General features: G+C 30.2%; 3 protein-coding genes across 3 annotated transcripts in view; 2 read left to right on the plus strand and 1 right to left on the minus strand.

Annotated features, from left to right (window-relative positions):
• The window catches only part of Gro (TLE family member transcriptional corepressor groucho), a 250,854-nt gene that overhangs the window by 28,006 nt on the left and 204,538 nt on the right, over positions 1-18,310 (plus strand). The window lies entirely within an intron of this gene.
• Positions 125-13,226, minus strand: LOC139990376 (uncharacterized). The gene is made up of 3 exons (XM_072009603.1): positions 11,799-13,226; positions 11,597-11,673; positions 125-11,382 (listed from the first exon to the last, which is right to left on the minus strand). The coding sequence occupies exons 1-3, from the start codon at positions 11,972-11,974 to the stop codon at positions 2,171-2,173; spliced, it is 9,465 nt and encodes a 3,154-aa protein (XP_071865704.1). The 5' UTR covers positions 11,975-13,226; the 3' UTR covers positions 125-2,170.
• Positions 14,320-17,158, plus strand: LOC139990394 (uncharacterized). The gene is made up of 7 exons (XM_072009638.1): positions 14,320-14,472; positions 14,618-14,800; positions 15,086-15,154; positions 15,428-15,701; positions 15,770-16,027; positions 16,101-16,255; positions 16,340-17,158. Exons 2-7 carry the CDS (start codon positions 14,627-14,629, stop codon positions 16,370-16,372), a joined length of 963 nt encoding a protein of 320 aa, XP_071865739.1. The 5' UTR covers positions 14,320-14,472; positions 14,618-14,626; the 3' UTR covers positions 16,373-17,158.

The following is an 18,310-nucleotide window of genomic DNA, read 5'->3' on the forward strand; positions in this document are numbered from 1 at the left end:
TACAATAAAAATATTGCTTACTAGTTTCTTTATGAAAATATATTAAATAAAATAGTAAATATATTTTTTTACAGGCAAAAATTTATTGTAATGGGCATGTCCAAATAATAAAACAACAAAAACATTTATTGTATATATAATTTGTTACGTAAATATTTATGTATTTATTTTATCTCTTAATTACAATCGTGTATGTGGTGCACACTGTAGAAATAAAAAGATAATATTGTTAGTGATGAAAATATCAAATTGTTATCCATATAACAACGCATTAATGCTATTTTAATCAATATCACTTTATGTCACTTAAATTTGATTACTTCAATGAAGCAATTATATCCCAACTTACGATTGTACCAGAAAATTTTAATAGAAAATGTAATTATATTTTCCCCATTTCACAGTATTACATACTATTTATAGGTATAGAAACTTTCATAATATAATTGCTTTGAAAAATATATGTACATGTGTATTTATGTATATATTGATTGAATTCAAGAAGCAATCAAAGAATATTAACAATTCAGTCCACTTTCGAAAATTTCTCTAGCTTAATTTCTCTTCCATCAAATCCGATATATCATAATCAATAACTTTCTTCCCGTAACAGTAACATAATATATACATGCGTGATCACGATTGAAAACGCCGCGAAAAATAAAAACAAATTTCTTTTTGATAACATGAGTTTATAAAGAATATAATATAACCGTTTTTATATTAGAATATGTTGGGAAATCTGTCTTGTTTGAGGGTTACATCATTCTTCAAAAAGAATTATTTGTTCTAAATTATTAGAAAAACTATTAAAACATGTTAAAACTATTAAAAATATTCATGTATATTAATACGCATGTGTAAAAATTTGTTTACATATAAAATGTAATTGTAAATATTTCACAGGAATAAAATGATCTTGTTTACATTAAATCGTTTATTTCTATTAATTTATTTTTAAATTACTCCCCTGTAAATATTAACTCATTTCAAACATGACAGATCTCCTATTAAATTCTTTTATTCTTTACACTTCAGCACACGGATTATACATTATTATAATTCAAATAATAGGCTTCTTTATTTCTCATAAATGTAAACTATTACCTACAAATAAACAATGTATGTGTAATAATTCAATTCTTGATTCTCTTAATTATCTACACTTCTGATTATACATAAAGACTTTCCTGCCAGTAAATAGATTCATAAGTAGTGAAAAAGAAGAATGAAAAACTTATTTGAAAAATTAAGTCTTTAAAGGATAATCCAAGAAACTTTCTATTTGAATTTTACAAATATCTTGAGACGTACATTACTGGTACTTATTGAAGGTATATTGTGCATTTAGTTCTTATACGTTCATTACGACTTGTCATTATGGAGTAGTAGTAAAGTTTCATTGAATTATTTTTCCGATTCTTATTTAATTCTGATTATTCTCCATTAGAATCCACGATAATATACAAATATTTTACAATCATTTTGTATTTGTCCATATAGTGTAGCTATTAAGTTTTATTGCAAAACTAGCAATAATTAACAGTTGTTACTACTATCCCAATGACAGTTTACAAAATTTTACAATATACACATTGCATATATATTGTATTTGAAAACATATAATCAATTTAATAGATGATAAAGTATTGTATCTAGCTAAAAGAAAGGAGAAAGAAGTTATGAATGATAATCTAATTCAATATAATGAAATGTTTATATTTTTTCAGTATATTAAATAAGATGGATATATGTATAAGATAATATTTTTGTAACAAAACCATAGTTTTCCTCTGTAATTACATTGCTCACTTATCAAATTCTATGTACGAATATATATAATTAATATATACACATATATACATACATATTTATGCACAGATGTACATAAACATTGCGCATTTGTGATAACGTGTATGCATGCATGTATGTATGTATGTATGTATGTATGTATGTATATATATACATATACATACATATATATGTATATATATAGTTATAAATTATAGTATAAGAATCTAATTTTAACTTATATTTAGTTATTTATCATCTTAATATTATATTTACATTTGAAAATAGACGAATTTATCTATCAATGGCTGTAATGTCCATTAGTCTATAAAAACAAGGACTCTTTTTATAGCACAATGCTACTTCTCATCATAATATATTACCTCTCTGTAGGCCTAGTGGCTGGTACAGAACTTTCTACAAGATCGTGCCTGTCTATTGGTGAATTCTCCAATGTGTAATCAACTGGATATCTTTCTGTATATGTTGGTGTAGCTTCTCCTTGTTGAGTTAATTTTAATTCATCAGATTGTTCTTGATAGAAACTTTGTGATGCCTCAATATTTTGTGAGGAAGACTGCTCTGATTTTTCTATGTCATCTGCAGAATAGTAGCTCTGACTTGCTTCACTTTCTGGTCTGTGATCATAATAACTGGGAGATACGTTATGACTGGAATAACTTGGTGTGGCCTCTTCTGGATTAAAATAACTTTGACTTGCTTCTTGTGGATTACTGTCATAATAGCTAGGAGTAACTTCCTCTTGTGGATCTTCAACCAATCTCGAATTTGTTTCTTGCCCTACAGATTCATAATAGCTTGCTGTTACTTCCTGGTGATGAGTATAATAACTAGATGGTTCATTTCTATGATCTGTACTTTCTGTAACAAAATTCTGAGAGGATGTTTCCTCTAGGCCTGGCATTGAGATTGGAACTTCATAAGAAGTTGACACATTTTGCTCTTCATAACTAGAGGTTGGTACAGAATCTACATGAGTTGAAGTAATGTCTGGATTCAAATTATATGAAGATGTAGGTATTTCAGGTACTCCATTGTCATGGATACTTGTATGCTCTGCACTAGATGATGCAATATTCAACTCAGCACAAGGTGGAATTTCACAAGATGATGTACTTATTGCACTTTCTTGATCTGGATCTCTTTCTTGATTCTCAGGCGTTTCTGGAACATAGGATGAACTTGCAGTTTCATCTTCATTAAGTCCAGAATTATTTGTAGAAACTGAGGATGTACCAATCCCATCTGTACCAATATCATTAGATTGAGATGGCATATTTCCTTCCTGACTAATTTCTGCATCCGTTTCTAAATTTTCTGGAATATTTTCTGCTTTACCAACTTCGTAACTCTGTGTTGGGAACGTCTGATCATCAATTGTATCATCAATAGTTGATCTTTCTTCTTGACTTTGCATTAATTCATTAAAAGATTGGGTAGGCGCATTTGTACTTGCTTCTGCAGATGCTTCATATGATTGAGAAGCTTCATTTATCTTTGAATGTTCAAATGATTGTGTTGGTGGTTCTGTTACAACAGCTTCTTCATCTGTTTCCATAGGTTCATATGTTATTGATTGTGATGGTTCTTTTGAATTTTCAGACTTTGTAGCAGATTGACTAGGTAAATCAGTGGAATCAGTAGTCATTGCTATTCCAAACTGTTCATATGATTGTGATGGTATTTCATGACTAGCCTCTGCATTTGTTTCACCAAAATGTAATTCTAAATTTCTTTGAATCAAATCTGATTCACCTTGAGATGATGGTTCATCTCTTTGAGAATCTTCAGATTCTTTCATTGTATTTGCAGCATAAATTTTAGATTCAATAACCTCATCTATATCCATACTATGTTCATCTAAACGGTTTAGTGACTCTGCTGGTAGGATTTGTGCCCCTTCTTGAGCAACTTCTACTTCATTGGATGTTGCTGCTTGTTTTTCACATGTGGGAGAATGGACTTTATTAGCAGATTGTTCATTAAAACTTAATTCTTTAAACTTTTTTATATTCTGTGTTTCTTGTGACCTATTTGTATCTATTTCATTTGAATTTGAAACTTCAAAATTCGCATGTTCTCCAGACGAAATTTTTGCATTGGATTCAGAAGTAACTAAAGTATTATCATCCATTAATGACATACTATTTGTCATTGCATCATCCGGTTGCTCCATAATTTGTACATGTACTATATTATCATTATTACTAATTTCTTCACTTTGGCTACTAATTCCCACATTTGAATTATTCTCTTCCTTAGTAACTGTTTGCCCCAAGAGCATCTCTTCTGACTTAATAGAAATTTCTTGAGAAGAGTATACTTCTTGCAATGGTATTGTGGTATCTTGTTCTTCACTTAATAAAGGAGATTCATTTGTTGATACGATAGATTCTTGGGAAGATGTAGAAACATTATGAGATACTACCATTTCTGATGTTACAGTAGTATCTTGCGATTTTACGTTTTTCTTGGAAACAACTGGTTTTGAAACAAGCATTTCAGAAACAGGTACATCTACAAAAGTCTGTTCTGGTGCCATTGATGCTTCTATAGTTGAAGCAAATTGCACATTTTCAGTATAGGTATCATCTATTATTGGCATTGAAGGAGTAGTTTGAACTTGTGAAGTTTGTAAAACTATATTATTTGGTATTGAAACTGAATATGAAACACTAGGCATTGAAATAGTATTACTCTGTTCACTTGAAGTTCCTACAGCAATATTATCTTCTAAGTTTGGTAATACTAAATATTGAGTACTTGCGGGGATTTCTGCTCGAGCGATCTCTGCTGTACTTGGATTTTCCATGATTTCTCCAATATCTGGCATAGAATTACCAGGAATTTGTATTTGTGCTTCTCCCGTCGAAATATATGAAATATTAGGGCTTGTAATTGTTATTGGTAATTCAAGAGAAGATGGGATGGTTGTCACAGCAGAAGTTGGAGTTGACTCTGATTGTATTGGCAAATTACTAGGCACTTCTAAAGGCGTCATTATGGGTTGATTTAAAGTCAATGAAGTTTCAAGCACACAAGGAGAAGATATTGGTTCTGTAGGAGGTACGATAGTTGACTGCAAGATAGTCTGATTAATTAAACTTGTTTGAGTCAAACCAGTGGTCATTACGTTTCCTGCCGGATTTTCTGTTAAATTGATCTCTTGTTGAAAATCTGTATTTGCCAAAGCAGCTGCTAAAATATCTTGATTCGATGTGTGTATTACTTCTGAAGTAGGAAGACTTTCTGATATAATTGTTTGAGTAGTTTCTGTAGCACTGGTTTGTATATTTGGTAATACAGCATTATCAAATTGAAGAACAATGTTATCTAATGTGCCTGCTTCACCTAATGAACTAGGATCTATATATAATGTTCTTGTGCCATCTGGATTTTGCGTAGTACCTTCTAGTGACATAAGAGTATTATTATCAAGAGGTTGTATTTGTCCTTGTTCATCAATAGTTACCAAAACATAAGTTTGTGTTCCATCAGTACTTTCTGTTGGCAAAGCCATTATTTGTGGTTGTGTTGTTATTTTCGGTTCTTCTATTTTTTCTATTTCGTTACCTTTCTCAACATTGAAATTTTCTAGTTTAGGTTGGTCCTTTTGAACAGATTCAACAAGTACATTTTCTATTTTTGATTTCCTCTCAGATTCAGTAGATTCTAATGGTGGAAGAGACAAAGACGTAGAAACATTTGTATTCACATTAGTCGTAGTTACTGAATTCATTGCAATGTTCAACAAATTCTTCTGCTGTTGTGTAGTAGTCTTATTTACTGATTGGCCTTTTGTACTAATTCTTGTAGTTGCAGTAGTACTAGCTGCCTGTTTTTGTTGAATTGTTGTTTTAGATACATTTGGTACAGTAGTTAATGGTACTGAGACCGTTTGTTTTGATTGAATATTTTGTACAGTCGTAATTGCAGGTTCTTGTACTTTTTGAACAACTATTTTTTGTTGTGTTTTTTGCTGTCGATTACTTCGAGGTATAATAACTTTTTGTATAGTTGATGTAGATACAGATTTTCCTTTCTGTTGAATTTGTGGACTTATACCTATTGTCTGTTGGTTACTTTGAGATACAATATTTTGAATAGTAGAACCTTGCTGTACAACTGTCTGTTTAATTACTTTCTTTCCTTGTTGCACAGTCTTTTGTGCAGGAATGGTATTTTGCAATACTACTGTACTGCTGCCACCAGTTTTTATTTGACCAGACCTTCCTTGTGAAGTAGCAGACATTGGAACTTTTTGCGATTTTTGTAACATAGGAAGCTGTACTTTTTGTTGTGCTGATTGGTATTGTACTTTATTTCCTTTGGATGGACTTTTTGCTGCAATAGCTTTTACTTGCTGTCCTGTTATTGGTGTCAAAACTGTTGCCTTACTGCTTACTATACCTTGAGTGCTTAAAATTGTTTTGCCAGAAATAGCTTGAGATATGGGGGTCAAAATAGCTTTAGAAGTACCTAAATTCTGTGAAGATAAAATGGTTGTACCTTTTGTAACCAAGGCTTTTGATCCAATGATAGTTTTCCCGCCTAAAGTAGCACTTATCGGCGTATAAATTCCACCTTTCGTGAAAATTCCTTGAGATAATGTCCCCAGTAAAGCAGTCTTTCCAATTGCTCCTGAGATAGGAGTTAGAACTTTTGAAGCTATTATACCTTGTGTGTTAATAATCTTATGTCCAGCAGGAAGCTTAGATGTTGTTGCTGAAACACCATCTCCTTTCGGAGCAATGAGTGTTTTTGAATTTATAATACCTTGAGGACTGATAGGACAATACACTTGACCTTTACCTGTCATAATTCTTTGAACCTTGCCACTTAATGTTTTAGAAATATTTAAAGGCAGCATTTTAGTTTGGCCTGATTGTGCTGATGTTAATATAACTACTTTACTAGCTTGATGAACAACTTGGGCATTTCCAGTACTTTTACCAGGTATAGCAATTTTTTGTTGCACACCAGTTTTTCCTTGAACACCATATCGCAATTGTTGACCTCCAGATGTTTGTACTACTAAATATTTTCCTGATGTACTCTTCTGTGTTAAAAGAGGTGGCACTTTGTTTGTTGTTGGTGTATTTTGAAATTTTATACCTTTCACACCACCTGTAAGTGGTGGTACTAGCGTTTTTATACTTGTAATTGTAGGTTTTGCTTTAGTTTTGTTTTTCAAAATTGCTGGAGTACCACTCTTTTTCTTTGAAGGTGACATTTCATTTGTAGTTTCATTCAATTTGAACTGACTTTGAGTGGGAGATACTATTTGCGTAGTTGGCGTAAAAGATAGTGTTGGAATTGTGCTAGATGCAGGTATAATAGAAGATATAACAACAGGCATTTGTTCAATGCTTTCCGGAGTTAAAACATCTTCACTTAAAACAAATGGCATTGAATTTATATCTAGTTCCATATCTGCCAAGCTTTGTGAACTTTGTTGAATATATTTTTCAGTTGTAGTAGTTGCAGTTGGAGTTTTCGAAGTTTTTACATTTAACTGTTCATTTTGTGCCTCTAACATAGCAGCTGTTTCTGCTTCTTCAGCTTTTAAAACTTGTAACTTTTTAGTTAAAGACAAATGTGGAGATGTAACCTTTGAACCAGTTTTCAGTTTGGTATTTGAAGATGCAGATTCAATTTTCATTATTTTCGTTTTTGGACCACCCTTTTGGTCACACCTTTTTGTACCATCGGTTTCTAACTTATGTTTTACCCCTTTCTGTGGTAATTTGTCTAATAATTTTGACTTTAAAATTTGCATAGGTTCGGTCAATGTTACATTTTCAATTATTCGTGGCATTTCACGTTTTTTTACTGGTACATTAATGTCTGATGATGGGGAAGGTGTAGAAGTTAATGATCTTGAAGATTCATCTAACTTTTGCACATCTATATTGATAGATTTAGTAGTGTCTTCAGTAGGTGATTGTATCAATGATTTAGACATGATATTAAATTCATTTGTTGATGTAAGTTGGTCAACATTTTGAAAAATAGTATCATCCACTTTAGCATCGATTTCAAGATTTTGATCAACTACTACTTCTATACCTTCAAAATTGCTCATAACTGTGACTTGAGAATTGTTGTCTTGAGAAAGATTAGGAAAATTTTCTGGAATATTTGGATCTTCAGTTGTGATATTTTGAGTTGTCTCAGAAGATGTATTTCTATCTATTTCTTCTTCAGGCTTTTTCTTTACTAATTTCTTACCTTTTTTTCCCTTACCAGTTGTATCAGAATCATTAACTATACCTTTTTTCTTGTCGATATGCAAAGTTTTTAAGAAAGCTTCCTGGAATGTATTTGTTGATTTTTCTTCAGGAAATAACTCCTTATCTTTCTTTAATTTTGTACATGTATCTGGTGTAAATTTTCCTTTATATCTTGTTTGCATAGATGTTCTATTTTGAGCTTGCTGCTCACTTAATGTACTTGACGAGTCTGTAGGCAATTGTTCTAAATTTTCTAGTTTAGTTTTTTGTTCTTCTTTTTCGAATGTTTCCATTTCCATATGCTGAATTTTTTGATTCATTGGTATGGTTGTGTTTCCACCTTGAATTTTATTTTCTTCCACTATTTGATTTGCATCTTTTGTAATTTCTACATTATTTGTGTCTATCTCAAGTTTTTCTGGAGCATCTTTCTCCTGTTTTAAAGAATTAATTGCCTCTGTATCTGTACTAGTTTCAATTGTTTCATTAGTAGTTAAATTTTTCATTTGTTCTTGTCCACTATTTAATTTAGGATCTATCATGATTTTTTGAGTTTCATCAGTACCAGAAATATCAATTTGTGATAATTCGAACTTTTTTATTTGAGATTTTTTGGGAGGAAGCATGTCAACAGTTTTTGAAGTATCTAATTGTTGATAAGAAGATGCTTCTTTCTCTGATGAAAGTTCCGGTTGAAGAGAAGTAGGAGATTCTAGATCTTTTAAATCTTCTTGTGAAAGATTACTTGAAGTTAATATACTTTCAGTATCATTGTCTTTTGTTTTCTCATATTCAAGAATTGTACCTTCAAATTTAGCAGTATTATCTTCTATTACTACAGATTTTGTATCTTCAAGGACAGAAGTATCAGATTCTTTTAGTAGAACTTTTTCCTCAGTTGATACTTGTAACTTCTTAGGAATTTCAATAGAAATTTGATTGTCTGCAAGTTTTGTATCTAATTCTATAAACATTTGGTTTTTAGATGTATTTTCAAATAATTCATCTTTTAATTCTATATTTGAAGAATTAACATTATTTTCTGTTGTATGTATGGTATTACAGGAAATTTCTATTTCTTTTTCTTCTTTAAGATCAATGTCCTTGCTTATTTTCTTAATATTTTCTATAAATTTTTTATTTCTTTTTGATTTAATTTTTATTTTTTCAGAAGATTTTTCCTCACTTTCAGATTGACTTTCATCAGTCTTACATATCATTTGATCTGCATCTTGTACATATATATCAGATTCTAAATATTTTTTATTTGGTTTACGTTTTCTTCGACCATATGAACGCTCGTTATCAGATTCTGATGTTCTTTCTATTTCAAATTTTTCAAATATTTTTGAATTGCTCTTATTATCCCTTATTTTTGGGCTTTCACTACCACTGGCACTTTCATTAGTATTAGCACGCATAGATTCTGATTTTCTTAATTTACTACTGGGCTTACGAGCTTGTGGAGTAATATTTAACTGATCGTCATTTGATAAAATTTTTGTAGAATTTGAATTAGGCACTTGATCTTGATCCAGCATATCTGCATCTGAATTTTCACTTTGTTCTGGAAATGTTTCAGCAGATTCAGACATAGCTTCATCTTCTGTTTCTACTGTAAAACGCTCAGACGAAGTTTCTTCAACTTGCTTTAAAGGTTCCTGTTTTACATTTTCTGAGTTTCCTTTAATAGTTGCGTCTTTAATGTCTGTTTGTTCATCATCAATAGAGATATTTTGTACATCTAGATTTTTGTTTTCTGTTAATTTCTTATTAATATTTAACGTTACGTTTGTTGTAGGAGAATTTTGTATCTCAACATTTTTTGAAACATTTGTAGTATTTTCATTCTCAGCTTCAATCCTTTCAACTTCAAATATTTCCACAATTTCTAATTCTGTTTCACAAGTATTAACATTAGATTTCTGTGTTTTTTCTAATTCTTTTCCAGATTTAACTTTTTCCTTTGTATGTTCAAGTTTATTATTTGTCTCTTTATCATTAATTATAACCTTATCATTGTTTTTATTTTTTTCTAAACTCTGCTCACTTACAGATGACTGTATATTTAATCTTTCACATTCATTTGAACTAGTATTATTATCTTCATCTTCAGGTTTATTATGTTCAATTTCTTTTTCTTGATCTGTTTTTAAAGCTTGACTCATTTCAAATTCTTTTATTATTTCTTTTTTCTGATGAAATGCACGAGACTTTTTCCTTACAGGGGGTATGGATGGTTCTTCTTCATGGAAATCAAAACAAGATAATAATAATTTTTTATCTTTATTTGATGCAGTAGGTTTATTTTCGCTGTCAATATTAAAAGTTTCTTTTTCCATCTGTGATTTATTAGTAGACTCATTATTCTCAACATCAGATATTCTAACATCTTTTTCTAATTCGGACGATTGTTTATCAAACAGATTTGATTTCAGATTTTTTGAAGTATTAGTACTATCAGATAAAGAATCTTCTGTTATGTTAATTGTTGTAAGTGTTTCAGTTTCTTTAAGTAATTTTTCAGTTTCTGCAATAATTTCACTAGCATCTGGTAGTGTATTATTCTTTTCATTAAGTTCTTCTGATTTATCAAAATCAGATTGATTTTTTGGTGATGAATTATTCATAGATGCTATATCAGTTGGATTGCTTTGATTCAAGCTAAGTTCTTCATCTGATTCATCTTCCCAATCTGCTAATATAGTATCGCGAATTTTAGGATCTGAAGTCTTTTTCTTTTTAGCAACTTTCTCATTTTGTTTAATTTGTTTTCTTTTGCCAGATTCACTGCTGCTTTTATTCTTATTTGATTGACCTTTTTCTTTCTTTGTATATTTCCTTTTTGGAGTATCTACATCAGAATATCTACTTGTATATTGAGAATAAGTTTTTACTTTAGATTTTGACGTTGGTGAATTTCCTGATCTGTGGCTTTTTATGTGACAAATGATAACATTTACTCGCGAGGAAGTAAAATTACATAAATGACAAGGATATTGTGGAGACCCACTATTATTCGGTGTAGATGGTAAGCTGCTAGGTTGTTGACGTATTCGAACTTCATGATCACTTTCTTTTAAAAATCGTGGATGTGTGATTTTTCGTACAACTTCGCTACTATCACTTTTTCTATGACCTTCCTCACGTTCTCGTTTCTTTTTAGGAATTTTCTTGTCTCCAAATAAAGCTGATATATTTGGCTTTTCTTCTGGAGAAAATTTATCATGGCTTAATATATCAGGATCTCCTCCTGTTAATTTTTCAGCCATTTCAACATCTCCAGGAAATTTGTCCATGTACCTGGATCCATCTTTGCATCTGCTTCTATATTTGTCTGCAAGTAATATTGTAAAATGTATAATTATACAAAATGTGCCAGGTTGGATGGTAACCTGAGCAGGAGACTATTTGATATGCAAAAATAAGTAAAAAAGAAAAAAAGTAAGTTTGAATGACCTCCTGACCTATCCTATTATATTTATTATTTTAAACTGTATACTCACACAGAAGTATTAGAAATATACTATTCTAAATATAAGAAATATTACCTAATCCTTTCCTGATAAATTCATCTTTCAGGGTACAGTTGTATTTATAAATCTGTTGATAGTTCTTGACAAATTCACTGAAAAAATTAATAAGACATATGTATATATATATATAAAAGATATAAATATCTATCAGCCAAAAATAATATTAAAAACATTAGTAGATTTAGTATATAATAAAAATAAGTTAAAGATTACTTACTATGTATCTTCTTGAAAAAACTTCACAGCAGCTATTAAAGGTTTCTTTTGAAATCCATGTTGAATATCTTCAGGTAAATTGTGGAACCCAGTAACTTGTCCAGGCCACCAACAACCTCCAAGTTTCACCCAAACAACATCTCCATCCAAATAATTAATTTCTGTTTGCTCACACATTTTAGAAAGATACTTAATATTATTCTTTCATAAAACCAGCATTGAAATTCAACATAAATATCTTGTATATTATCTATTTTTTGATAAAGTACCTCAAATAATAATTGTTCGCGTATTGTAACAATAAGAAAGAATTATTCTACTGACTGAAATCTGGTCTTAATATATAGTAACAGTATGTGGTTTTATTTAATTTGAGAAAAAACATGATAAATATGTATGGAAAACCATATAAACAAATGCAATATGCAATTGCCAAATGAATAAATGATTATCTTAAGTTTATGGACACTTTTCGATTACGTTTCTCTCATTTTGTAAATTTTTGAACTTAAAGTACATATATTGATTGGTCAAAACGCTTTTGACTTCTTCATGTGTAACATTTTACATTAGGCATAAATACAAAAGACAATATAACCACTAGAGTAAATCCTGCTATTGAGCCTTAATTAATATGTCCTTCTTCCAGATCTATAAATTGCACCATAAATATTCGTTCCAAAATCATGTATTACATATTTTATTAGAAATACATGAGAGAAAGAAAAAAAGAACAGATAATACACTAACAAATTGTCGTTGTTTTCATGTTATGTTATCTTGAACAAAGTATAGCAATCATCCGTAGTATATAAAACACAAATACTTTTTTTCTTCAAAACAGTCGATTAATTTACAAGCACTCCGATGTTTCAAAATACGACAAATTGTTCACCCATATGCGCGGGCATAGATAAAAATGGAATCGGAGGTGTATTCGCGGGAAACCAGGAGCGAGCGTCGCTCCTCTCGACATGCACCGCTTCGTCGATCTTCGTTGATCTCGATGCCGACGTTGTCCGCGGGAGCCACGTCGGGCATCTTAGCCCGCGAATTCCGTGATTGGATATATTCCACACACAGATACACAGCAGTGAACCTTTATGTGTTCTCCCGACTGTTTGTTAAAACGACGCCGCAATAGAATGTTATAGCTCCGAAATTGGCGAGCGTCCCAAGAAAAGAAGTTTCTCTTTTCACCTCACCTCTTATCACTTAGTCACTATAAACTAGAAGGGTTCGCAAACGTTTTGATAGCTGACCATGCGACGTTGCTGCGCGCACATTTAACCGCGAAAAGTACAAGCCAACCCCGAACGCAATCGACACATTCAACGCTCTACGTCGCTCATACGACATACGTACATGTTCAATTTCCCGACGTGCAACGGGGCTCTGTACGGTGGATGGATGGATGTGTGATGGATACTTCCTTCTCTCTCGTTGTTCGAGATTCTCGATCCGACAGTGTTGCCAACTATTACAGCTTATCTATCTCCTAACTTTCTACCAATTTCTACTTATATACATATCTTATTTTAGTAATTCTACAATTTTATAATTATTCCAATAATTGCTAATTGCGCTGAAATATTATTTTCAGGATAGGAATAAATAAACATTGTTGATTTTAAAAAGACTTTATTCTATATATGATAACGAAATAAAAATTATATAAAAGATCAAAGGTTATAAGGATTTAAATGCTAAGTAATACCTGGTAATATACATACATTTCTTATGGTTTATCACTTCAATATACTTTATCAATAGTTGCATATATATGTAATACTTCGTATATAAATTTGTAATATCTATCTGATTTTATGTTTTTGATACTATGTAGAATGCATTTTTTGCTATAATTAAATATAAATATCATACTTTTATATTTTGTATACATAACGTAAACATAAAGTTTAAAAAACTAAATCTAATGTATAATAAATAAACAAAAAGAAATACAATTTAGTTGCAAAATTATTACGAAAATTTTTTACAGTATTATGAAGTATAAAACAATAACTATGATGTAAATATAAATTCAAATATCAAAATGGATCAACATATAACTTTAATAATTGATATGTTTAAATTTTGTACAAGTATAAAAGTATAATATATTATATTATATTAGAGTTATAAAACTAAAATATTTTTTATCAGTTATGACATGTAAATTGAAATGTATACAAAATTAATTACAAAATAAGTTGCAAACTATTTAACATCGATAACGTTCCTTAATTATTAATATCGTTATATTGTTATATTGTAATAAACAGTAATAAAACTTTAATACAAATCAAGGAAAAGATTATAGCATGTATAAAACGATTCAAATGTAATATTTGGTAATTGTAATATTAATATGTAATATTTACTAAATATGTAAGTACTTTGAGATATATAATAGTAATAAATTTATTTTCTTTCAGATATAAGTACCTTGTTAAACTCTTGAAACTTTGAAATATACAATTTTCTTATTTTTATTTCTGCAGTTGGTCTTACTGTGTCGCCGGGCGGGTAAGTGTAATTTCCATAATATTTTCCGCTAGAGGCGCTGAAAGTTCGTAATAATGTCTACTATTCGTTTCCGGTTTATGTGGTAGCTTAACATCGTTCTTCATTTTTCCTTATACATCCGTTTGTGTGCGATAAGTTATAGGCACGTAAGTCGTTCGTTTGTACTAGGTTATATCATTTCTTACATGATACACGATGCAATAACACAAGACCCAATGAACATTACAAGTTTTATGACTATAATGATACCGGAAGTTCTGTAGTTTTCGTTATCAATACGTATATTCAGAGTTCACAGAAATGGCGACCGCCGTACCATCAAGATTTGCAGTTCTCAGCATTGATGATGATGATTGTAAGCCGAAGAAAACCCAGAAGAATGTTACTGCCGGTAAGACGAATCAAAAATCTAAAACTGACAAATCGAAACAACAGCAGCAACCAAAAAAGGATGACAAGAAAAAACAAAATAAGGTATGATGTATGTAGTTTTTGTTTTTTTTTTTTCTTTGTTTTTGATTACCCGGTAAACGTCATAGTATTTATAAGTCGTGGCGGGACCTTGTATTTTGAAACGAACTTCAATATTGATTTTGACTTTTAGTGGTGTATATAATGAATCTCAATATATTTTGAAATGTAGGAAGCAAATCAATTTATAATTAATAGAATAATCTAGTTCTTAATATTATCGTAATAATGTTCAGAAATTTGTAAAATAAATGTTTTATTCATTTTATACTTTTTCTTTATTTATAGGGAAAAAAGAAAAAAACTAGTAGCAATGAAAATCAACAATGGGAACAATGGAAACAGAAAGATACAATGGTAATGTATAAATTTTTTATAATGTATTTTGTTTACTTGTCTTTAGCTTAATGAAATTTTTGTTATAAATTTAATAAAATAAGTTTTTATCTGGACATTGGTACAATGACACCCAACCAATTGTGTGTAATAAAGGACAGCACAGGCTTGACTAATATGTGTGAAAATCATAGTTTAGTTTTAGATATAAATTGTTAAAGCTAAGGTTTTGTTTCAGTAGTGACATATTTATAAGTGTTGTGTGTTATCACGTCCAATTGTGATTTCCTTAAGGCTGTCGAGGAAACGTTTGAGCAAGAATTACATCAAGCCATCTTGCTGTCAAAGCTGGCTTATGAAGAGCAACTAGTAAGTGCAGTCAAGTCAGAAAAAGAGCAAGAGTCAAATAAGAAATCAGGGAAAAAATCAAAAAAGGCTACTATGTCATTGGAGCAGTTCAACAATATGGGATTAGAAACTACTTCTACTACAACTACTACCATTACTACTACTACTACTACTCAAAATACAGTATTACCTCCAGAAAATGGCGATACTAAATCCAAAGGTAACATAATTCCATATTTTAAATCTTAAATAGATATAAAATGATTAATTTAGTTAATTTATTCATAGAATTAGACACAGAATTTTTTGAAAGAATTGAAAAGGAGACAAAAGAAGAAATCACAAAGGAAAAAGAAAAGGATATATTGAAGGCGAGACTAAATAAAATTGATGATGATATCACATCTGCTCAGTTAAGGGTAGAGGTGGAAAAACGTGACGAAATCATTAATGAATTAAGGAGTCAAGTAGAAAGCTTAAAAAAGGAATTAACACAAGTTAAAGAAAGGAATAAAAAGCTTTATCAAATATTATCCCATGGAGAAAGTAGGCTTAATAGTTTTTTACTGATAGTTCTAGTATTATTGTAAATATGGTTAATTTTCTTGTTCGTTTCTAGTGAAAGATAAAGCGTCAGTATTAGCTGAAGTAGCAAAATTACAAGAAATACGGGACGAGTTGACGTCCGAAGTAGCATCCTTACATGCACAATTAGAACAAGAGAGGTCCAAAACACGTACTTCTAGTACAGATGTGAAACCATCTAAACAAACTGTAAGATAATTATCAGAACGACATTAAATTTAATGTAATTGATTACATATAATCGTGTGTTAACAAACTATATTTATTTTTTAGAATAAGAAGAGGCCCGTTAATGAAAATGCCTAAACTACAGACTATTTTTGTTGAATGTAAAGTACTAAACCATTGTGATCTATAAAGCTTAATTTACTGCTAATGACTAATCAGTTAACAGTCTCAAGACTGATGCGTAATCATTAAAACTTAAGATCTCATGAAAATGTATCACGTATTTGACTTTAAAGCATATAAAGCAATCTTTTAAGCAACGTATTTTTCAAACATACAGAAGTTCACTCAATGAAAATAGGGTCATATTTTTCTAAAGTGCATATTTTCATTTGTAATTTGAGTTTCATTCTTTCATAATACGGTACAAGAATATCTTTTTTTTATTCAAACTCTCTTACACAGTAGTAGTTGAACATAACTTTGCAGTCAAGTTTAAACGGGAAACTAGTACAACACTATTTCTATATTGCAACTTGACAACATAAACAAATGTCGTTATCTTCCAAATTTTGTCCGGACGTACGTCAGTGAATATACATTATCTGAAGTATTTTGTAATAAATATATTCTACACCATTCTTGTTGATGTTAATAATTTCCTTAATATTTTGTTAAAGCTATCAGTGAAATTAAGATATTTTGATATTGTACATACAATTTAGAGGTAATATTTTATTCAGTGCGAACATTTGTGGACAAAAGATTAAAAAAGGAATGATCAAATCTTTTGTTCTATGAGACTGAAACAAAATTATATACATAAAAGAATTTCAGGTCCTAAATGTATAAGCCATATTTATATACAAACTATCATGAATGTATCAAAATAAGTAACGAAAATATATTTTTTTCACAAAATTATTCTAGATTTAAATTTTATTTAACAAAATGATAAATGTTTATTTTCTAATATGATATTAACCCATACATATTTTAGTTCATATGTCATTAATATATGTACTACAATATACTATTCCTATTAAAGATAATTTTTTAACATGTTTTATTTTTAACATGAATTTTTATACTTATATATATATAAGGTTTTTTTTATTCAAGAAGATATCTTTAAAATTATTGTATGCTATAACATTTTCTTCACGTGCCCTTTTACAATCTTCGATTACCGTCATTTCCACATACCAATTCTGTTTTTTTCGCCATTTCCACTGGTGACATAGCCGCTCTCACGATGCTAAGCTTTATCCGGATTATACGTACGAGTGCATTTTTATGGAAATTTTTTGTTCACTTTTTCTGCCTGGAGTTATTCCAGGCCCAGGCAAAATTTTTTTTCGACTCGCTCTCCCACTGGCTTCAACATTCAGTTCGATATGTTACACCTCACGTTCCAATTCTTTTTTCCGGCTTTGCTCCATTCGTTTCCGAGTTCACGTAAAAAAAGAAGGAAGGAAAAAATGGAAGAGAATTCGCATGTACCATGATAAATTTAAATACGCATTATACTTTTGATTAAAAGAGCCCATCGGCTTAATCGTAAGCGGATAAACGACTGAATTTCTTTCTTTTATTTTTTAAAATGTGAATTATAAACGGAAATGAATATTAATTATGTTTAAATTTGGAATTGAAAACAATATAAGGAATAGCTATAAATAACGTAATCAATCATAATCAAAAAAAAAAAAAATATAAAAATATTTGCTTGAATGGGAAAATTACGTTTAATTTATTTTCAATTTGTTCAAAGTAAATTAATCTGTATCGTTTAGCATATAAAAATTATATTAGTTGCCAAATGAGATTTTACGGGATTGAATATAATATTTATAAGCAGGTATAATGAATTGTTCGTTCAATTTTTAGAGGAAACTGAATTGGGAGTATAACTCGAGCGTCTATTCAGCTTTTGACTGGAATCTTGACCAATAAAAGGGGCATTAGCGTTAAGTGGACGCCTCGCCTACTCGGTCATAGTCCTGTTTGCTACAAGAGTAGAGGGTGGAAAATATAAAGGGTATAGTTAGCGAGAGATACAACTGAAATCTAAGT

Source organism: Bombus fervidus, chromosome 1 (genome assembly GCF_041682495.2).
Source record: "Bombus fervidus isolate BK054 chromosome 1, iyBomFerv1, whole genome shotgun sequence".
Classification (NCBI taxonomy): Eukaryota; Metazoa; Arthropoda; class Insecta; order Hymenoptera; family Apidae; genus Bombus; species Bombus fervidus.